The following is a 24,289-nucleotide window of genomic DNA, read 5'->3' as shown; positions in this document are numbered from 1 at the left end:
GGGGCGGATGTGCGGCGGTGAGCGGAAGTTCGCAGTCTAGAGGGGTGGGAGTTGGGGGCGGGTGCAGTGTCTGCCGCTGTCAGTCGGCAGCGTAGCAGTGATGATGTCATCACGGTGCCGCATCACCACGGCTCTCCCCTTCACTTAAAGGAGAGAGCCTGCGCAATTCTTTAAGTTCAGTCCACTGGGCCATCAAGAGAGGCTTTCGGCCGGGCTAGCTGCATAACTGTTGGCCCGACATGGCAGTTGACCGACAAATAACAAAACACGGTGGCAGCAGCAATAGGTCCTGCCCTTGAATGGGAGACACATCACCATTTTAGAAGGACTACAACCTCACTGCACCAGCAGAAAAAGCAATTTTGGCACCACGCAGCGATTTTTTCAGCGGAATTTGGCCATCGGGCGGAGGGGGTTGGTGGGGTGGAACATCGGCGGTACGCACGCTGATGATTCACTTAGGACGGAGCGGTGGCCGCAGCCCGGCCGCCGATTTCCGGCGGTAACTGGCCTTAAGGGAAGGGGCAATTTCAGCCCCAGAATTTCTATTTTTAAAAGCATATTTCCGCTACTCAGCACATATTTTAAAATGTCTCATACAGCCCACTCCAAAACTGGACAAGCATACATCACATGAGGCGGCCATTCGTGCCTGTGCCAGCACTTTGAAAGAGCTATCCAATTAGTCCCACTCCCCAGCTCTTTCCCCACAGCCCTGTGAATGATTACTTTTCAACTTTATATCCAATTCCCGTTTTGAAAGTTACTATTGGATCTGCTTCCGCCACCCTTTCAGGCAGTGCATTCAGATCAGATGTGCGAGCTGCACTTGGGCTATGTGGGGGTACAACTTAAACCACATACCATCGATTTCGTCCAGTGGAATCTGGCCAAATATCTGAAGGTAAGGTCTGTAGAGAACGTTCCTGAAGATCCAGTCCACGCGAGTCTCGTTTGGATGCTGGAGCGCCTGAGTGGCCACGCCATAAGCAATGAGCCAAACGCTCAGGAAAAATAGGAAGAAGAAGACATCTTTCATCTGGTGGAGGAGATAACAAAAGTGAGAGAGCCAAATGTCAGCCTGCCCCTGCTCGACCCTCAACACTATAAATGCTCAAAGGTCAACTAGTGAACACTGGGAATTTTGTTCAGTCACACGGGGGAGCAGGCAGGTCGTGGATCCTGTCAAAGAATTTGCCTCTTTATGCAGCTCAGTGTGATTGGCACTGTGGAACTAAGCCATACAGACCGGGAAGGTTCCACATTCATTTCCCCCAATCGCTGCTGAATTAACTGACCTCAATGCAGGTGATGAGAGCGGTGCTAAAATTGATCACAGAGCTCCAGACTAAGGAAAGGGAAAATAAAAATCAAACAGGACTCCAACTTCTGATCGCTAGGCAGACTGCAACTGGAACGTGCATGTGTGGACATCACATGAGAACATGGTTGAGCTCAATTGTGATAACCCACATGCTTGAATAAACTGTCACTCATTGAGGCCAATTATCCAATAGGCCAAAGAACTGGTGAAGCCTTTGTCAACAAGTGCAATGCTTACTGATTTTACAAAATAGTACAAAAATCTATTCCTCTGTTTAATTTCATACACAAGAGCCAGCACCTACAGGAGAGGAAAGGTCTAATAGGTTCTGTTTTAAAAACAAAAATCTGCCTGTGAATGCCAACACGAGTACTAGACTCTAAATTGTCACACTGCTTGTCTGACATCCAGTACTGAATGAACAGAAATTTCCACCAACTAAATATTGGGAAGACCATTGTCTTCAACCCCGCCATTAACTCTGTTCCCTAGCCATTAACTCCATCCCTTTATCTGGCAACTGTCTAAGGCTGAACCAGACGGTTTGAAATCTTAGTGTGTATTTGACCCTGAGATGAGCTTCCGATCACATATTCACGCTATCACTAAGACCGCCTATTTGCAACGCTGTGACATCACCTGGCTCCGTCCCTAACGCAGTTCATCTGCTGCTAAAACACTCATTCGTGCCTTTGTTACCTCTAGACTTGGCTCTTGTAAGCATTCCTGGCTAGCATCTCATCTTCCACCCGCCATAAAATGAGGTCATGCAAAACTGTCTTGCCTGTGTCCTAACTCTCACTAAGTCCCATTCACCCATCACCCCTGTACTTGCTGACTACATTGGCTTCCAGCTAAGCAATGACTCGATTATAAAATTCTCATCCTTGTTTTCAAGTCCCTCAATGACCTGGCCCCTGCCTATCTCTGTAACCAACTCTAGCCCTATAATCCTCAGATAGCTGTGCTCCTCCAATTCTGGCCTCTTGTGCATCTCCGATTTTAATCGATCCATCATTTTCAGTTGCCTAGGCCCCAAGCTCTGGAATTCCCTCCCTAATCCTCTCTACCATATCGTTCCTCCTTTAAGACGTTCTTGAAAACTTACTTCTTTGACCAAGCTTTTGGTCATCTGCCTTAGCTGGGTGTCAAATTTTGTTTGATAATGCTCCTGTGAAGCACTTTGGGACATTTTAAAGATTGTTAAAGATGCTATATGTTGTTGTTGTACTTGTATGTAAATTACATTCTGTGCATGAATTGTACTGGAGTTGTGTGTCATTTTACAGCTTGATGCATCTATTGGAACTGCTTGGCACCCCTTGTCCTTCCTCAAATACCACCTCCTCTGAGTTGGTAGGTATGGAAGCTGGCCAGATTCCAGTTCCCAGGTATACCAATCAGCACCATGACTGAGAGCCAGATCTGGAAGCTGCTCGCCTATTATCTGCTGTGATGAAGGGAAATCCATGGCAGGATAACTACTTTGGCAGTTTATGCCATTTTTTGTCACTATCTAATGTGAGTTCTGTACTTTTTCTTCAACCCAAACTTGAACTATCTAAACTGGACAAAACTCAATAATTTCATATAGAATCATAGAATGGCTACAGCCATTCGGCCTGTCGACCTTGTGCCGGCTCTCTGCAAGAGCACTTCAGCTAGTCCCACACCTCCACCCTTTCTCCGTAACCCTGCAACTTTTTTTCCTGCACGTACTTATCCAATTCCGTTTTGAAAGTCACAATTGAGTCTGCCTCCACCACACTTTCAGGCAGTGCATTCCAGATTCTAACCACTCGCTGCGTAAAAAGGTTTTTCCTCATGTCGCCTTTGGTTCCTCTGCCAATCACCTTAAATCGGTGTACTCTGGTTCTCAACCCTTCCACCAATGGGAACAGTTTCTCTATCTACTTTGTCTGGACCCCTCATGATTTTGAACACCTCTATCAAATCCCTTCTCAACCTTCTCTGCTCTAAGGAAAATAACCCCAGCTTCTCCAGTCTCTCCATGTAACTGAAGTCCCCCATCCCTGGAACTATTCTTGTAAATCCTTTCTGCACCCTCTCTAAGACCTTCACATTCTTCCTAAAGTGTGATGCCCAGAACTTTTGTTTTATAAAGGTTCATCATAACTTCCTTGTTTTTGTACTCTGCCTCTATTTATGAAGCCTAGGATCCTGTGTGCTTTTTTTAACCACTTTCTTAACCTGTCCTTTCACCTTCAACGATTTGTGAACATATACCCCCCAGGTCTCTCTTCCTGCACCCCTTTCAGAATTGTACCCTTTAGTTTATATTGCTTCTCCTAGTTCTTCCTATTAAATGCATCACTTTGTACTTTTCGGTGCTAAATTTAATCTGCCACGTGTCCGCCCATTCCACCAACCTGTCTATGTCTTCTTGAAGTCTATCACTGTCCTCCTCACTGATCACTATACTTCCAACTTTTGTGTCATCTACAAATTTTGAAATTGTGCCCTGTACACCCAAGTGTAAGTCATGAATATATATCAAGAAAAGCAGTGGTCCTAGTTCCGACTCCTGGGGAACAGCACTGTATACCTTCCTCCAGTCCGAAAAACAACCATTCACCACTACTCTCTGTTTCCTATCACTTAGCCAATTTCATATCAGTGCTGCCACTGTCCCCTTTTATTCCATGGGCTTCAACTTTGCTGGCAAGTCTATTATGTGGCACTTTGTCAAATGCCTTTTGGAAGTCCATGCATTGCCCTCATCAACCCTCTCTGTTACCTCATCAAAAAACTCGATCAAGTTAGTTGAACACGATTTGCCTTTAACAAATCTGTGCTGGCTTTCCTTGATTAATCCACACTTGTCCAAATGACTGCTAATTTTGTCCTGGATTATCGTTTCTAAAAGCTTCCTGACCACCGAGGTCAAACTGACTGGCCTGTAGTTTATCCTTGCACCCTTTTTTGAACAAGGGTTTAACATTGGCAATTCTCCAGTCCTCTGGTACTAGACCCATATCCAAGGACCAGTACCTCTGTAATTTCCACCTTCACTTCCCTCAGCTTCCTAAGATGCATCCCATCCAGTCTGGCGACTTATCTACTTTAAGTACAGCCAGCCTTTCTATTACCTCGCCTTATCAATTTTTATCCAATCCAATATCTCAACTACCTCTTCTTTCACTGTGACTCTGGCAGCATCTTCCTTGGTAAAGACAGATGCAAAGTATTCATTTAGTACCTCAGCCATGCCCTCTGCCTCCATGTGTAGGTCTCCATTTTGGTTCCTAATAGGCCCCACCCCTCCCCTTACTACCGGTCTACTATTTATATGCCGATTGAAGACTTTTAGATTCCCTTTTATGTTAGCTGCCAATCTGTTCTCATACTGTCTCTTCGCCCCTCTTATTTCTTTTTTCACTGCCCCTCTGAACTTTCTATATTCAGCCTGGTTCTCACTTGTATTCTCAACCTGACATCTGTCATACGCCCCCTTTTTCTGCTTCATCTTACTCTCTATTCTTTCATCATCCAGGGAGCTTTGGCTTTGGTTGCCCTACCTTTCCCCCTCATGGGAATGTACCTCGACTGTACCCGAACCATCTCCTGTTTAAGGGCATTCTCAACCCACTGAAATTGGCTTTCCTCCAATTAAGTATTTTTACTCTAGATTACTCCCTGTCTTTTTCCATAGTTAGTCTAAACCTTATGATATTGTGATCACTGTTCCCTAAATGTTCTCCCACTGACACTTGCTCTAATTGATCCATCTCATTTCCCAGAACCAGATCCAGCAAAACCTCCTTCCTCATCAGCTGGAAACATATGGATCAAAAAAAGTTCTCTTGAACACACTTCAGAAATTCTTCCCTCTCTCTGCCTTTTACACTATTACTATCCTAGTCTGTATTAACATAGTTGAAGTTGCCCATTATCACTACTTTATAGTTCTTGCACCTCTCTGTAATTTATTTGCTAATTTGCTCCACTATATCCTTTGCACTAGTTGGCGGTCTATAGAATGCACCTGGTAGTGTAATGGCACCTCTATTGTTTCTCAACTCTTCGTTCAAGCCACTTCACCACATTCTTACCCATTGCCAACTGCACCACCTAATATTCTTCCATTTACTCCCTTCCTCTTGAAGGCACTGGATTCCTGCTTGGGGCATAGTTCCAAAGGTGCGAGCAATCCTCCAAACGGTCATTCTTCTTGCATGAGCCTGGAAAGTGAGCGTTGGTGGGCTTTTTAAATTTGGTGAGGGCAGGGTGGGTGGGTGGGTGGGTGGGGTGGTGGACTAGCATCCAAACTCAATTCTGCCGTCATTCAACAATCACGCACAAACTTTCCAGCGAAGGTCAAGAAGGGAAAAGTTGTCTGATTTTATTTACCCTCTCCTAAGCCAGAGGCCATTTTATGGAGCTGCTCCAGCTGAGATTATTTAATTTAGCACTGAACAGGGCTCAAGCCTGGGGCTTTCCTGGTCTGGATGGTTCAGTACCACATTCTGTTGAATGTAGGTACTGCACCATTATAGGAGTTCAGCCTGAAGTCTCATACATCACTAAATACAATCATTAGAAACCTCAATGAAAAATAAAGTGGAAATGTCTACCATTCGTTCCACAATGATAATCTTTGGTCCTAGCTGTTTATGAATGGCAAAGATGTGGATCAGTCTCAGAGCAAACACCATGAAATCCAGGCACAGAGTTGTGCGGCCAGCATTATATGTGACCGATAACATTCTGTAAGAGAAAAGGAACACATCACCACTTACATAGAATTACAGAAACAGATCATTCATCCCAACCAGTCCATGCCAGTGTTTATGCTCCACTCAAGCCTCTTCCCCTCTTTCCTCATCTAAATATATCAGCATAACCCTTTATTCCCTTCTCTCTCATATGCTTGTCTAGCCTCCCCTTAAATGCATCTATACTACTTGCCTCAACCACTCCCTGTGATAGCAAGTTCCACATTCTCACCACTCTTTGGGTAAATAAGTTTTTACGCCTGAAATTTATGGCCTATTGGAATGAGAGCAATCTTCAGTCAGAGAGATAAGAATATAGTGGTAATCCATATTGTTCCCAGCGTACAAAATGACAAAAAGCAAGTTTGCTGTTTAACTGGGGCATGCTACCTCCCAGATTACTTTGTGTAAAATGCTGGGTTTTAGTTCACAGGAAGTGATGGCTTATCCATGAATTATGGTTTTACACTGCGAGTGAGAAAACATGTATCTGGTGAGTGCCCGATGGGAACAGTCACCTCACCAAATACCCACAGATTAACAGGAAATAGAGCGAGGAGTGAAACTGTGAAAGTATCTACTAAAGGAATTACAAGGGCCCATATGTTAATTTATCACAAAACAGCATTCATTGACAAACGGCTATAGTTCAGCAGAATTGCTAATGGGAAGATGGCTGGGAATTATCTTGAAAACGGTGCCAGCAGATTTTGTTTCTCAATGGCGACAGTAGTCAAGTTCGGAGAACTAAAGAGGACAAACTCTGTTAGGTGGAACATGATAACTCAGACACAGGGTGAGGCAGGAACCAAAGTCTGGGGTAACAGACGAAAGGAACAGGGACAAAGGAGAAAAAGTGTAACAAGATGTCTCGACCAAATGTGTCTGAATGTCCAGTTCTGAATCTAATTCCACCCTGTTCTCATCCGCCAAGCAACAGGAAGACAGACACCAAGGATGCAAAACCTAGTAATCTGGGGGGGTGGGGGAGACACTGATAACCAAAGCAGAGAAGACAAAAGCTCTCTGGACCTGGGTCAGAGACCACTAGAGTCCTAAGGTACAGAATCTGTGAAGCACGAATATAAAATCTGGGAAACTATCTATATCCCCCCAAAATCTGGACCTATAACTAGTTCTGAGAAGTTGAAACATTTATTAAAATAATTCCTGGAGAGGGGATCGTAGGGTTATTCAGTTAAATATAAGTTCATTATATGTAATGTAACAAAAGGCCAGGAGGAGGACTGCTGGGTGAGTACAACAACAACAACTTGTATTTATATAGTGCCTTTAATGTAGTGAAACGTCCCAAGGTGCTTCACAGGTGTATTATGTGATAAAATGTTTGACACTGAGCCACATAAGATGAAATTAGAGCAGAAGAGGTAGGTTTTAAGGAGCATATTAAAGGAAGACAGAGGTGGAGAGGTTTAGGCAGGGAGTTCCAGAGCTTAGGGCCCAGGCAACAGAAGGCACAGCCACTACTGGTGGAGCAATTATAATCAGGGATGATCGAGAGGGCAGAATTAGTGGAGCGCAGACATCTCGGGTCGGTTGTGGGGCTGGAGGAGATTACAGAGATAGGGAGGGGCGAGGCCATGGAGGGATTTGAAAACAAGTATGAGAATTTTGAAATCGAGGCGTTGCTTAACCGGGAGCCAATGCAAGTCAGAGAGCACAAGGGTGATGGATGAGCGGCACTTGGTGCGAGTTAGGACATGAGCAGATGAGTTTTGGATCACCTCTAGTTTACATAGGGTAGAATGTGGAAGGCTAGCCAGGACTGCATTGAAATAATGAAGTCTAGAGGTAACAAATGCATAGATGAGGGCTTCAGCAGCAGATGAGCTGAGGCAAGGGCGGAGATGGGCGATGTTACGGAGGTGGAAAAGGCGGTCTTAGTCATGCTGCAGATATGTGGTCGAAAGCTCATTTCAGGGTCAAATATGACACCAAGGTTGCGAACAGTCTGGTTCAGCCTCAGACAGAAGTTGGGGAGAGGGATGGAGTCAGCGGCTCGGGAACGGAGTTTGTGGCGGGGATCAAAAACAATGGCTTCGGTCTTCCCAATATTCAATTCGAGAAAATCACCCAAAACTGGATGTTGGACAAGTATTCTGACAATTTAGAGACCATGGAGAGGTCAAGAGAAGTGATAGTGAGGTAGAGCTGGGTGTCATCAGTGTACACGTGGAAACTGACGCTGTGTTTTTGGATGATGTCGCCAAGGGGCAACATTGGGGGAGATTTGAGGGGCCCAAAGATAGATATTTGGGGGACACCAGAGGTAACAATGCGAGGGCGGAAAGAGAAACCATTGCAGGTGATTCTCTGGTTACGATTAGATAGATAAGAATGGAACCAGGTGAGTGCGGTCCCACCCAGCTGGACAACGGTGGAGAGGCATTGGAGGAGGACAGAGTGGTTAACTGCGTCAAAGGCTGCAGACAAATCAAGGACAAAGAGGGATAGTTTGCTTTTGTCACAGTCACAAAGGATGTCATTTGTGACTTTAATGAGAGCCGTTTCGGTACTGTGGCAGGCACGGAAACCTGGTTGGAAAGATCCAAACATGGAATTGCAGAGAGGATTTTAAATGAACCTTTTAAATCGAGGAGAGTCTCTGATAGAATCTTACAACACTGGAGGCCATTTGTACCTTCATGTCTCTTCATGCTCGATCGAAATTTCCCCACACCCTTTTAAATATTTGTTTGTCAACTATTTTTCCACATTCATGTTAAAAACTATAGTTGCTTCTGCTTTCCTGCAGGGCACAATGCTGCAAGAGCTTTGGGATATTACCTTAAGAGGAGCCCGCTGTGATTGAAGAAAGCGAGGGTGAGTGGGTGGGGGGTTGTGAGATTCCAGTACTGACCTGCACGTCACTCCCGCTATGAACAGCACCAAGGCCACCATGTCACATTTGTTCCAGGAATCCTCCACGTACAGTTTAAATGTCTTAATTATGTTAGTGTTTCCTTCAGTGAAAAAACTCTGGGGACAGAACAGAAAGCAACTGATCACAAGATGTGAAGTGGTTGGGATATTGTGACCAGATCAGTTAGCCTTGGAGAACTGTGGGCTCAGTTTAAAATAAATACAGTGTAGGAGGTCTGCAAATAAACTCCACCAAAAGTATTAGTGATGTATCAATAAACACCTTTTAAATCAATGGCAAGTCATGAGAAAATTAAAGGATATGTCTTAGTCATGGTGTATTGAAAATGCATTATTGAGTTACACTGGGAGTAACCGTGATTTCTGGGCCTGAGATGGCTCTTTTGCCATACACTTGTATTAGTTGTGCAATGTGTGCTATAAACTACATCCACAAACGAAAAGATTTTAAAACTGTTAACTTTAAAAATGAGCGGCCGACTCCATCTTGTGGTGATTGTGGGTACAGCAGTTGTACTTTCCTTCACTTGATGCTGTTGTGTTTGATTGATATCATCAGCACTATATCACTAGTGTAAGCAAAATGAACAGCGACAAGACCAATGTAAATCAGTATGAAGCCTGGAGTATACTTCATGTGTTTGGTGCACTCTGGATTCTACTCATTATATTTCAGTTATCAGAGCTCCCAAGTAACTAAGCTGCTGAAAGTCAGATTATAAATACTTTTATTTCTAAGTCACTTAAATTAATCTTGATTTTTTTCCACATATTGCACTGGCTTGTAAACTGCTCCATTTTGCTGGCATAGCATGTATTTATACGATAAATGAGTTGGTTTGCTTGTATTGATACAATGCAGTCTGCTCTGTAATTCAGTGTACTGGGTGTCAGTTTGCTCTGAACAATTATTTACAAACTAAGCATCCCTCTGCTCTTCCCGATAATATGCTTCAGTCCCAACCTCAGAAGACCATTTCTTATTGCACCAGTGAAATATTTTTCCATTTGTTTTTCTTCGTCCGGGTGAGATTTCCAGGTTAATCCCAATTAGTGCCAAATTAGGGGCAGTTGTGTGTTTTGTGCTCTTGCCCACTAAATCTGGATCAAGATGCCCAAAGTCATTTGATATACAGGGCCCCGACAGTCAGCAGCTGGAAGTGACTTTCATGCTATCAGTCTGGGATGGATGGGAAGCTAGGTATCGGAGGTGAATCACTGCACCAGTCACCAGCATGAGTCTTCATCTTAATCACTTAATATTGCAAAGTCTGCTCACAATACTTTCCATTTTTGTGGGAAGAGGTGTTATGTATTAATGCTTAGGGGTCACCAGACACCAGAGGGTGCCGTGGTCGGAGGTCATCGGGCTGTACGCGTGTGGCATGTGTCTTTGGTCACCTGTATATAAGCTGGTTGTCTTTGTCACGCTGGCACTCTTGGACTGGAATAAAGATGGATCAGGTTGCACCTGAGTGAGTTTACAGTAACCAGACTCTTGAGTCATTACAATTGGCGACGAGGTAATTTAAGAACCTTTGCATGTACAATGGGCACGGTTCAGTATTTTGTGGAGGCAGAGGCCTATGCAGTTAAGCGCAGGGCAGTTCTCAACGTTTGTGGTCCGAAAATTTTCGGCCTCATGAAGAATATTCTCTCGTCTGTACGTCCGGCGGATAAAGGGTACGAGGAATTGTGTACGTTGGTAGGTAACCGTCTGAAGCCACAAGAGGGGATCATATCATGCTACTGTTTATACACGCATGTTTGTGCTGAGGGCCAGGATTTGTCGCTGACCTGCGACGTCTTGCTGAGCCGTGTAAGTTCGGGAACTTGCTTGAAGACATGCTGCATGATGTCTTCGTGATAGGCATCAGCCATGATGAGGTCCTCGGGAAGCTGTTGGCTGCAGAGACACTGGATTTGAAAAAAGCTATCGTGACTGCCCAGGCATGCATGACAATGGATGATAATTTGAGGCAGATATCATCGACGAGTCGGCGTTCTACGGCAAGTACTGTAAACAAGATGGCGTCGTTTTCGGGCAGAGCTGCTTACGCGAAACCTGCCGTTGCTCAGAGCCCGCCAGATTTCACCCTGTTGGCGTTGTGGGGGCAATCATCAGCCTCATCAGTGTCGGTTTAGACAATACTCATGCAATGGATGTTCAAAAGTGGGGCATCTTCACAGGATGTGTCCACAACGGAACAAGCGTGGTGCTGCTCACCACATGGTTGATGAGGACCAGTTCAGTGATGACCCGGATACGCAACCCGAGGAGCAAGTGAATGGACTGTGTTCGTTCCTGAGCAAGAGCCAGCCGATAGTCGTTAATGTGAAGCTGAATGGCGTGCCTGTATCAGTGGAGCTGGACACAGGTGCGAGCCAGTCGATACTGAACCAAAGGACATTTGACAAGCTGTGGGACACTAAGGCTGCGAAACCGAAGCTGAGTCCAGTCAATGCCAGGTTGCTTACTTACACTAGGGAACTCATACCAGTGTTCGGCAGTGCAGCAATCGAGGTGTCATATGATGGTGTAGTTCACGAGCTACCATTATGGATTGTCCCAGGTAATGGTCCAACGCTGTTCGGCAGGAATTGGCTCGAGAAAATCAAGCTGAACTGGAAGGATGTCAAGATGTTGTCCTTGGAGGATGATACTTCGTGTGTGCAAGTATTGAAAAAGTTTCCTTCTTTGCTTGAACCGGGCATTGGTAATTTTATGGGAGCCAAGGTGCAGATTCACCTGGACTCCAATGCAAGGCCTGTCTATCACAAAGCTGGGTCTGTTCTGTACATGATGAGGGAGAAGGTTGAAATTGAGCTTGACAGACTTTAGCGTGAAGGGATCATATCACCAGTCGAGTTTAACGAGTGGGTTAGTCCCATTGTTCTTGTGTTGAAGAGTGATGGCACTGTCAGGATTTGTGGAGACTACAAGGTTACGATTAACTGATTTTTGAAACAGGATCAATATCCGTTAGCGAGTGCTGATGACCCTGTTCGCCATGCTAGCTGGTGGAAAGTCGCTCATGAAACTGGATCTGACGTCGGCCTATATGATCCAGGAGCTTGTCGACACTTCGAAGAAACTCACCTGCATCAACACCCATAAAGGACTGTTCGTCTACAACAGGTGTCCTTTTGGGATTCGTTCGGCTGCAGCCATATTTCAGAGGAATATGGAGAGTTTACTGAAGTCCGTTCCTAGAACTGTCGTGTTTCAAGATGACATTCTGGTCACAGGTCGCGACACTGCTGAACATCTGAACAATCTTGAAGTCCAACAGCATCTGAACAAAGTGGGACTCAGGCTGAAACGCTCGAAGTGTGTATTCATGGCACCTGAAGTCAAATTCCTCGGGAGGAAGATTGCTGCTGCTGGCATCAAGCCCACTGATTCGAAAACTGAGGCCATCAAAAATGCACCCAGGCCTCAATGTCATGGAGCTGCGTTCGTTCCTTGGGCTACTCAACTATTTTGGTAATTTCTTACCCAGATTGAGCACTTTACTAGAGCCACTGCATGTGTTACTAAGAAAAGGCGACAACTGGGTCTGGGGTGCGTCTCAAGATAGCGCCTTTGAAAAAGTCAAGAATCTACTATGTTCAAACAAGTTGCTTGTTCATCATGATCCGTGTAAGCGTCTTGTATTGACCTGTGATGCTTCATCATATGGGGTTGGCTGCGTACTCCAACAAGCAAATGAATCGGGTAAGCTACAACCTGTTGCATATGCTTCGAGAAGTCTAAAGCAGAAAGAGCTTACAGTAGAGAAAGAAGCTTTGGCCTGTGTGTATGGGGTAAAAAAAAAAAATGCACGTAACTCTTGGCCTTCGTTTTGAACTAGAAACAGATCACAGGCCACTCATTTCATTGTTTGCGGAAAACAAAGGTATTAATACCAATGCATCATCCCGCATTCAAAGGTGGGCGCTGACATTATCGGCCTGTGATTACGTCATCCGTCACAGACCTGGTACTGAGAATTGTGCCGATGCACTGAGTCGTCTGCCCTTACCTATAACTGAGATGGAGATGCCTCAACCTGCAGGTCTACTGTTCGTAATGGATGCTTTTGAGAGTGAAGGAACCCCTGTCACTGCTCAACAAGTTAGGATCTGGACCAGCCATGACCCTATTTTATCGGTTGTGAAACGGTGTGTACTCAGTGGTGATTGGTCTGCCATATCTATGGAGATGCATGAGGAGACCAAACCTTACAACTATCGCAAGGATGAGCTGTCCATTCAGTCAGACTGTTTACTGTGGGGTAATCATGCCTAGGAAAGGTAAAGAAAAATTTGTACGTGAACTTCATAGCACTGATCTTGGTATTGTCATGATGAAGCCCATTGCTAGGTCTCATGTATGGTGGCCTGGAATTGACTCTGATCTGGAATCATGCGTGCATCAGGTCAATACTTGCATGCGACTAAATAAAATACCAGCAGAATCTCCGCTGATTCTTTGGTCGTGGCCATCCAAACCATGGTCGAGGATTCACATTTTACGGGCCCGTTCCTAGGAAAGATGTTTTTTGTTGTAGTAGATGTATATTCTAAGTGGATAGATTGTGTTATTATGTCATCCAGCATGTCTACAGCTACCATTGAGAGCCTTCGTATCATGTTTGATACTCATGGTTTGCCTGACATTGTTGTGAGCGACAACGGATCTTGCTTCACAAGTCTTGCGTTCCAGGAGTTCATGAAACTCAATGGCATCAGACATGTGAGATCAGTCCATTCAAGCCTCCTTCTAATGGTCAAGTAGAGCGTGTCGTTCAAATGATCAAGCAAAGTTTGAAACGTGTAACTCAGGCTCACTGCAGAGACAGTTGTCATGTATATTGCTCAGTTACAGGCCAAGATACGCTTACTGGGGTTCCTCCTGCTGAACTACTGATGAAGAGAAATCTCAAGACCAGGCTTTCTCTTCATCCTGATTTAAATTATTGTGTTGAAAACAGACATCAAAGTCAGCAATGGTGTCATGATCTTGTTGCCGTGCCACGTGACATCTCGGTCAACGATCCAGTTTCTGTACTGAACTATGGTCAAGGCCCAAAGTGGATCGCCAGCACTGTTACAGCCAAGGAGGATAACAGAGTGTTTATTGTCATGCTCAAGAATGGGCAAACATGCAGGAAACACCTTGATCAGGTTAAACTGCGGCACACAGATGAACTGGAACCAAGTGAGGAAGATGCAATCAGTGACCAACCAACCAACCATTGTTCACTCATCAGAGGACTCTGCTGACATTACTGACTCTAAACCTTCAGTCTCTGATGTGGTCATGACCACTCCCATCAGATCGGCTACTCAGCCCTCAGTCTCAACAGACTCAGAACGCTTGCCCAGAGCCAAAGTTGAACTGAGACGATCAACTCATGAGAGGAAAGCCCCAGACCGTCTTAATTTGTAAAAAGACTGTTAAGATTTTAAAAGGGGGATGTTGTTATGTATTAATGCTTGAGGGTCACCAGAGGGCGCCGTGGTTGGAGGTCATTGGGCTGTACGCATGTGTGCTTGGTCACCTGTACATAAGCTGGGTGTCTTTGTCAAGGAGGCACTCTTGAGCTGGAATAAAGATGGATCAGATTGCACCTGAGTGAGTTTACAGTAACCAGACTCTTGAGTCATTACAAGAGGAATGTGGAGTGTTTATGTTGTGTTGGGTAATAATTCCTTAAAGCTTTCCTCCCATTATACCATCTACAGCCCTGTATGTGTGTACGTATATGTCATTGCACTTGTATCACATTCTATTCACACCAGGTGACTTAGAACATAAGAACATAAAAAATAGGAGCAGGAGTAGGCCACCTGGCCTCTCGACCGTGCTCTGCCATTTAATAAGATCATGGCTGATCTGATCACGGACTTGGCTCTACTTCCCTGCCCACTCCCCATAACCTTTTATTCCCTTAGCGCTCAAAAATCTGTCTATCTCCGTCTTAAATATAATCAGTGACCCAGTCTCCACAGCTCTCTGGGGCAAAGAATTCCATAGATTTACAACCCTCAGAGAAGAAATTCCTCCTCATCTCAGTTTTAAATGGGCGGCCCCTTATTCTGAGACTATGTCCCCTAGTTTTAGTTCCCCCTATGAATGGAAATATCCTCTCTGATTCCACTTTGTCGAGCCCCCTCATAATCTTATATGTTTCAATAAGATCACCTCTAAGTCTTCTGAACTCCAATGTGTATAGGCCCAACCTGCTCAACCTATCTTCATAAGTCAACCACCTCATCTCTGGAATCAACCTAGTGAACCTTCTCTGAACAGCCTCCAATGCAAGTATATCCTTCCTTAAATACGGAGACCAAAACTGTATACAGTACTCTAGGTGTGGCCTCACCAATACCCTGTACAGTTGTAGCAGGACTTCTCTGCTTTTATACTCTATCCCCCTTGCAGTAAAGGCCAACATTCCATTTGCCTTCCTGATCACTTGCTGCACTTGCATACTAACTTTTTGTGTTTCATGCACAAGGACCCCCAGGTCCCTCTGTACTGCAGCACTTGGAATTTTTCTCCATTTAAATTATAATTTGCTTTTCTATTTTTTCTGCCAAAGTAGATAACCTCACATTTTCCCACATTATACTCTATCTGCCAAATTTTTGCCCACTCACTTAGCCTGTCCATATCCCGTTGCAGATTATTTGTGTCCTCCTCACAATTTGCTTTCCACCCAGCTTTGTATCATCAGCAAACGTGGATACATTACACTCAGTCCCTGCATGCAAGTCATTAATATAGATTGTAAATAGTTGAGGCCCCAGCACCGATCCCTGCGACACTGTTTGCCAACTGGAAAATGACTCAATTATCCCGACTCTCTGTTTTCTGTTAGTTAGCCAATCCTCTATCCATGCTAATATATTAACCCCAAGCCCGTGAGCCTTTATCTTGTGCAGTAACCTTTTATGTGGCACCTTATCGAAAGCCTTCTGGAAATACACCACATCCACTAGTTCCCCCTTTATCCACCCTGCTCGTTACATCCTCAAAAAACTCCAGCAAATTTGACAAACATGACTTCCCCTTCATAAATCCATGCTGTCTCTGCTTGATTGAATTATGCTTTTCCGAATGTCCCGCTACTACTTCCTTAATAATGGTCTCCAGCATTTTCTCAACGACAGATGTTAGGCTTGCAGCCCCTTTCTCTTCCCCCCCCCGCTCCCCCCCAGCCCCAGCCCCAGCTATATGGTTCTGTGACTGGTCTCCTCACCTGTCTAAGCTCCTCCAGGGCCAAGGTGAAAACCCAAAAGTACAGCATTATCTCCGCCATAGAAGGACCAATAGGAGGCGGAGGCTTGAAATCCACTAGCAAAACATATGCGAAAAGGGACAGGAATGCAAAGTACAGGATGACATTCCCCAGGAATACAGTGACTGGAGCACCCCAGAACTTCTTCCATCTTCTTATAATAAATTTCCTACTTTCGTTCCCTCCACAAAATCGTCTTTTATCCTTCTCGTCGTGATCTCTGTCAGGCAATATAATAACAAGTTGTTATATTTTAAACACAAGTGAAATAGGAACAAGAGCTGCTTTTTAGAACTGGTGCTGATTAGTTTGGGTTCCAGGAGACTGTTGTCCATGACCAACTCTTGGCGTCTATGCTGCTGAATCTGGCACCCTTTGCCCAGCAGCAGAATCATTGACCCAGTTTACCATAGACAAAGAGCTCCCAGACTCCAACATAAACCACACCAGTGTAACAGCAGCTTCCCAATTTTATTTTATTTTATAAAAAGGATCACACAAGCGGATTGCAAGTACGTACCTCACCAGCGCACCCAATACTGGGGTTGATTATCCCCTCCCCAAAAGGTGCAAGCAGGTTCAATGGCTGGGACTTTCCTAGAGGTTGCTCCTGCTTCATCACCGTAACTTCGCCAGGAGTGCGGTGGAAACTCGAAGAGGGAGGTTCCGACACACTTCCTGCAAAGGTATGGCGGCAGAGCGGGAACAAATCTGAGAGGAAATTCCCATTATTTGTCCATTATACAGTCCACACTATTTCATTGCTGTTAACAAGGCTGTCACAGTTTAAAGCTATACGAATGCTTCGAGAGAGCCTGTCAATTGTCAATGTCCCACTGAATACTCGCAAATATAAAAGGGTTCCAAATTGAATGTGTTTCATGAACAGAATACAACTCTGGATATTAATAGAGCATTTTTCTTAACTCTCCTGGTTTCATGTGTTATCTGAACCCATTAGTGTCTGAGAACCACAGTGCACCTGTGGGATTGTGGCAGAGATTGTCTCATACATTCTGGGCCCATCATTGACAAGTTCATTTTAGTTCATTCATCGACAGTATTTACTGTATTGTTATTAACCAATATCAGCACTCATAACTGCCTTGCAGCACAATTCTGATGTGCTCCAAGACTAGATCACGGTAGCATAGTAGTTATGACACTGGACCAGTAATCCAGAGGTCCTGGACTAATAATCCGGTGATTCAAATCCCGCCGCGGCGGCTGGGGAATTTAAATTCAGTTAATTAAATAAATCTGGAATAAAAAGCTTGGTATCAGTAATGGTGACCATGTAACTACCAGATTGTTGTAAAAACCCATTTGGTTTACTAATGTCCTTTGGAGCACCTGATGAACGCCGTGGCCATCTTCCACCTCGAATCCTCTCCACTGCACAATGTTGTGCAGGACACAACACACCACTATTATTAGAATGGTTACAGCACAGAAGGTGGCCATTTGGCCCGTTGAGCCCGTGCCGACTCTCAGCTAGTCTCACTCACCTACCCTTTCCCCGTAGCCCTGCAATTCTTTTTCCTTCAGATACTTATCCAACTCCCTTCTGAAAGATACAATTGAGTCTGCCTCCACCATCCTTTCAGATTGCATTCCAGAGCCCAACCACTTGCTGTGTAAAAAGGTGTTTGCTTACATCGCCTTTGGTTCTTTTGCCAATCACCTTAAATCTGTGTCCCCTGGTTCTCAAACCTTCTGCCAATGGGAACAGTTTCTCTCTCTCTACCCTCTCCAGCCCCTCATGATTTTGAACACCTCTATCAAATCTCTTCTCAATCTTCTCTGCTCCAAGGAGAACAACCCCAGCTTCTCCAGTCTATCAACGTAACTGAAGTCCCTCATTCCTGGAATCATTCTTGTAAATCTTTTCTGCACCTTCTCTAAGGCCTTCACATCCTTCCTAAAATGTGGTGCCCAGAATTGGACACAGTACTCCAGTTGGGGCCAAACCAGCGCTTTATAAAGGTTCATCATAATTTCCATACTTTTGTACTCAATACATGAAGCCCAGGATCCCATAAGCCTTTTTAACTGCTTTCTCAACATACCCTGTCACATTCAATAACTTATGCACACATCCCCAGGTCTCTCTCCATGTACCCCCTTTAGGATTGTACCATTTAGTTGATATTTCCTCTCCTCATTATTTCTACCAAAATGTATCACTTCACACTTTTCGGAGTTAAACTTCATCTGCCACGTGTTCGCCCATTTCACCAGCTTGTCTCTGTCTTCCTGAAGTCTATCATTCTGCTCCTCACTGTTCACTATACTTCCAAGTTTTGGGTCATCTGCAAATTTTGAAATTGTGCCCTGTTACCCCATGTCCAAGTCATTAATATATATCAAGGAAAGCAGCGGCCCTAGATCCGACCCCTGCAGAACACCACTGTATACTTTCCTCTAGTCCGAAAAACAACCATTCACCATTACTCTCTCTTTCCTGTTACTTAGCCAATTTCATATCCATGCTGCCACTATCCCTTTTATTAAAATGCCTAGAACATGGCCTTGACATTATCAACACCTTGTTCCGTCAAGGGGACAAGTACAAGGCACAATGGCAACACCCTTGCTCCAAGCACCGGCATCTGCTCGATTACATCATCGTCCAAGCAAGAGACCGCAAGGATGTGCACATCAGCCGCGCCATGACAGGAGCTGATGACTGCTGGATGGACCAACCCTTGTACATGGCTCCTTTGACGTCACGAAGGCCTTTGACACTGTCAACCGTGAAAAATTATGGAGCGTCGTCCTCCATTTCGGCTGCCCTCAAAAGTTTGTCGCCATCCTCTGTCTGCTCCACGATGACATGCAAGCCGTGATCCTGACCAATGGATCCACCACAGACTCAATCCACGTCCGGACCTGGGTCAAGCAGGGCTGCGTCATCGCACCAACGCTCTTTTCCATCTTCCTTGCTGCAATGCTTCACCTCAACTTCAGCAAGCTTCCCGCTGGAGTGGAGTTAAATTATAGAACAAATGGGAATCTGTTCAACCTCTCCCACCTCCAGGCCAGATCCAAGGTCATCCCATCCTCTGTCATTAAACTACAGTATGCAGATGACACTTGCGTCTGCGCACATTCGGAGGCCGAACTCCAAGCCATTGTCAACACCTTCATCGAGGCATACGAGAGCATGGGCCTTACATTAAACATCTGTAAGAAAAAGGTCCTCTACTAACCAGACCCCGCCACACAGCATTGCCCCCTGGTTATCAAAATCCACGATGAGGCCTTAGACAACATGGATCATTTTCCATACCTCGGGAGCCTACTGTCAACAAGGGTGGACATCGATGACGAGGTCCAACACTGCCTTCAGTGTGCCAGTGCAGCCTTCGGTCATCTGAGGAAGAGAGTGTTTGAAGGCCAGGACCTCAAATCTGGCACCAAGCTTATGGTCTACAGGGCTGTAGTGATACCCGTCCTCCTGTATGGCTCAGCGGTGTGGACCATATGCAGTAGACACCTCAAAACGGTGGAGAATTACCAGCAGCGCTGCCTCTGCAAGATCCTGCAAATCCATTGGCAGGATAGACGCACCAACGTCCGTGTTCTCACTCAGGCCAACATCCCCAGCATCGAAGCATTGACCACATTCGATCAGCTCCGTTGGACGGGCCACATCGTCCGCATGCCCGACACGAGACTCTCAAAGCAAGTGCTCTACTCGGAGCTTCGACACGGCAAACGAACCCCAGGTAGGCAGAGGAAACATTTCAAGGACACCCTCAAAGCTTCCTTGATAAAGTGCAACATCCCCACAGACACCTGGGAATCCCTGGCCTAAGACCGCCCAAAGTGGAGGAAGAGCATCCGGAAGGGCACTGAGCACCTCGACTTTCATCGCCGAGAGCAAGCAGAAACCAAGCGTGGACAGTGGAAGGAGCGTGCGGCAAACCTGTCCCACCCACCCTTTCCTTCAACAGAGACTGTAGGAGAGAGGCGGGAGTCGAGAGAGGCAGCGGCCTATAAAAGGCTCAGCAGTCCGGGGAGCGTCGAGAGAGGCAGCGGCCTATAAAAGGCTCAACAGTCCGGGCAGCGTCGAGAGAGGCGGGAGTCGAGAGAGGCGTACCGGTGCAGCTCCAGCTGAGAGAAGTCAAAAAAGGCAAAAAAGAAGTAGAAAGAAATCAAAAGGTGACGTCACAGCCAACGTGGTAAGTGATTGGCTGCTGATTGGTGAGTAGTTTTTCTTTTTCTTTATTAGTCAGTAACTTTTAACATTGTTGTCGCCAATTTAAGTGTATCTAAGGGTTAAGTCATGGCAGGACAGCTCGGTCACGTGATATGCTCCTCCTGTACCATGTGGGAACTCGGGGACAACACCAGTGTCCCTGACGACTACATGTGCGGGAAGTGTATCCACCTCCGGCTCCTGACGGTCCGCGTTGCGGAGTTGGAGCTGAGGGTTGATTCACTCTGGAGCATCCACGATGCTGAGAATGACGTGAGTAGCACGTGGAGCGAGTTGGTCTTACCGCAGGAGAAGGGTCCACAGCCAGCGAGGGAATGGAAGACCAGCAGGAAGAGTAGTGCAAGGAAGGTAGTGCAGGGGTCCCCTGTGGTCATCCCACTGCAAAACAGATACACTGCTTTGAGTACTGTTGAGGGGGATGACTCATCAGGAGAGGGCAGCAGCAGCCAAGTTCATGGTACCATGGCTGGCTCTGTTGCACAGGAGGGCAGGAAAAAGAGTGGGGGAGCGATAGTGATAGGGGATTCAATTGTAAGGGGAATAGATAGGCGTTTCTGCGGCCGCAACCGAGACTCCAGGATGGTATGTTGCCTCCCTGGTGCAAGGGTCAAGGATGTCTCGGAGCGGGTGCAGGACATTCTAAAAAGGGAGGGAGAACAGCCAGTTGTCGTGGTGCACGTTGGTACCAACGACATAGGTTAAAAAAGGGATGAGGTCCTACGAAATGAATTTAAGGAGCTAGGAGCTAAATTAAAAAGTAGGACCTCAAAAGTAGTAATCTCGGGATTGCTACCAGTGCCACGTGCGAGTCAGAGTAGGAATTGCAGGATAGCTCAGATGAATACGTGGCTTGAGCAATGGTGCAGCAGGGAGGGATTCAAATTCCTGGGGCATTGGAACCGGTTCTGGGGGAGGTGGGACCAGTACAATCTGGACTGGGCAGAATCGGAACCAATGTCCTCGGGGGAGTGTTTGCTAGTGCTGTTGGGGAGGAGTTACACTAATATGGCAGGGGGATGGGAACCAATGCAGGGAGACAGAGGGAGACAAAAAGGAGGCAAAAGCAAAAGACAGAAAGGAGATGAGGAAAAGTGGAGGGCAGAGAAACCCAAGGCAAAGAACAAAAAGGACCATTGTACAGCAAAATTCTAAAAGGACAGAGGGTGTTAAAAAAACAAGCCTAAAGGCTTTGTGTCTTAATGCAAGGAGTATCCGCAATAAGGTGGATGAATTAACTGTGCAAATAGATGTTAACAAATATGATGTGATTGGGATTATGGAGACGTGGCTCCAGGATGATCAGGGCTGGGAACTCAACATCCAGGGGTATTCAACATTCAAGAAGGATAGAATAAAAGGAAAAGGAGGTGGGGTAGCATTGCTGGTTAAGGAGGAGATTAAGGCAATAGTTAGGAAGGACATTAGCTTGGATGATGTGGAATCTATATGGGTAGAGCTACAGAACACCAAAGGGCAAAAACCGTTAGTGGGAGTTGTGTACAGACCTCCAAACAGTAGTAGTGATGTTCGGGAGGGCATCAAACAGGAAATTAGGGGTGCATGCAATAAAGGTGCAGCAGTTATAATGGGTGACTTTAATATGCACATAGATTGGGCTAACCAAACTGGAAGCAATACGGTGGAGGAGGATTTCCTGGAGTGCATAAGGGATGGTTTTTTAGACCAATATGTCGAGGAACCAACTATGGGGGAGGCCATCTTAGACTGGGTGTTATGTAATGAGAGAGGATTAATTAGCAATCTCGTTGTGCGAGGCCCCTTGGGGAAGAGTGACCATAATATGGTGGAATTCTGCATTAGGATGGAGAATGAAACAGTTAATTCAGAGACCATGGTCCAGAACTTAAAGAAGGCTAACTTTGAAGGTATGAGGCGTGAATTGGCTGCGATGGATTGGCGAATGATACTTAAGGGGTTGACTGTGGATGGGCAATGGCAGACATTTAGAGACCGCATGGATGAACTACAACAATTGTACATTCCTGTCTGGCATAAAAATAAAAAAGGGAAGGTGGCTCAACCGTGGCTATCAAGGGAAATCAGGGATAGTATTAAAGCCAAGGAAGTGGCATACAAATTGGCCAGAAATAGCAGCGAACCTGGGGACTGGGAGAAATTTAGAACTCGGCAGAGGAGGACAAAGGGTTTGATTAGGGCAGGGAAAATGGAGTATGAGAAGAAGCTTGCAGGGAACATTAAGACGGATTGCAAAACTTTCTATAGATATGTAAAGAGAAAAAGGTTAGTAAAGACAAACGTGGGTCCCCTGCAGTCAGAATCAGGGGAAGTCATAACGGGGAACAAAGAAATGGCAGACCAATTGAACAAGTACAATTCACAAAGGAGGACACAAACAACCTTCCGGTTATAAAAGGGGTCGGGGGGTCTAGTAAGGAGGAGGAACTGAGGGAAATCCTTATTAGCCGGGAAATTGTGTTGGGGAAATTGATGGGATTGAAGGCCGATAAATCCCCAGGGCCTGATGGACTGCATCCCAGAGTACTTAAGGAGGTGGCCTTGGAAATAGTGGATGCATTGACAGTCATTTTCCAACATTCCATTGACTCTGGATCAGTTCCTATAGAGTGGAGGGTAGCCAATGTAACCCCACTTTTTTAAAAAGGAGGGAGAGAGAAAACAGGGAATTATAGACCGGTCAGCCTGACATCGGTAGTGGGTAAAATGATGGAATCAATTATTAAGGATGTCATAGCAGTGCATTTGGAAAGCGGTGACATGATAGGTCCAAGTCAGCATGGATTTGTGAAAGGGAAATCATGCTTGACAAATCTTCTGGAATTTTTTGAGGATGTTTCCAGTAGAGTGGACAAGGGAGAACCAGTTGATGTGGTATATTTGGACTTTCAGAAGGCGTTCGACAAGGTCCCACACAAGAGATTGATGTGCAAAGTTAGAGCACATGGGATTGGGGGTAGTGTGCTGACATGGATTGAGAACTGGTTGTCAGACAGGAAGCAAAGAGTAAGAGTAAATGGGTACTTTTCAGAATGGAAGGCAGTGACTAGTGGGGTACCGCAAGGTTCTGTGCTGCGGCCCCAGCTGTTTACACTGTACATTAATGATTTAGATGAGGGGATTAAATGTAGTATCTCCAAATTTGCGGATGACACTAAGTTGGGTGGCAGTGTGAGCTGCGAGGAGGATGCTGTGAGGCTGCAGAGCGACTTGGATAGGTTAGGTGAGTGGGCAAATGCATGGCAGATGAAGTATAATGTGGATAAATGTGAGGTTATCCACTTTGGTGGTAAAAACAGAGAGACAGACTATTATATGAATGGTGACAGATTAGGAAAAGGGGAGGTGCAAAGAGACCTGGGTGTCGTGGTACATCAGTCATTGAAGGTTGGCATGCAGGTGCAGCAGGCGGTTAAGAAAGCAAATGGCATGTTGGCCTTCATAGCAAGGGGATTTGAGTACAGGGGCAGGGAGGTGTTGCTACAGTTGTACAGGGCATTGGTGAGGCCACACCTGGAGTATTGTGTACAGTTTTGGTCTCCTAACTTGAGGAAGGACATTCTTGCTATTGAGGGAGTGCAGCGAAGGTTCACCAGACTGATTCCGGGATGGCGGGACTGACCTATCAAGAAAGACTGGATCAACTGGGCTTGTATTCACTGGAGTTCAGAAGAATGAGAGGGGACCTCATAGAAACATTTAAAATTCTGACGGGGTTAGACAGGTTCGATGCAGGAAGAATGTTCCCAATGTTGGGGAAGTCCAGAACCAGAGGTCACAGTCTAAGGATAAGGGGTAAGCCATTTAGGACCGA

At 45.6% G+C, this 24,289-nt stretch overlaps 1 protein-coding gene across 1 annotated transcript in view; it reads right to left on the bottom strand.

Moving 5' to 3' along the window:
* Positions 1–24,289, bottom strand: part of trpm5 (transient receptor potential cation channel, subfamily M, member 5) — a 127,936-nt gene that overhangs the window by 19,321 nt on the left and 84,326 nt on the right. Inside the window, exons 17-20 of the mRNA XM_070898734.1 lie at positions 16,215–16,473; positions 8,942–9,060; positions 5,920–6,052; positions 865–1,039 (exon numbers count right to left, since the gene is read on the bottom strand). Coding sequence (XP_070754835.1) covers positions 865–1,039; positions 5,920–6,052; positions 8,942–9,060; positions 16,215–16,473 — 686 coding nt within the window. The remainder of the gene's footprint in view (positions 1–864; positions 1,040–5,919; positions 6,053–8,941; positions 9,061–16,214; positions 16,474–24,289) is intronic.

This window comes from Pristiophorus japonicus, chromosome 14, assembly GCF_044704955.1.
Source record: "Pristiophorus japonicus isolate sPriJap1 chromosome 14, sPriJap1.hap1, whole genome shotgun sequence".
NCBI lineage: Eukaryota > Metazoa > Chordata > Chondrichthyes > Pristiophoridae > Pristiophorus > Pristiophorus japonicus.
Note: the sequence above shows the minus strand (reverse complement) of the source record. Positions and strands in the feature narration are given on the sequence as shown.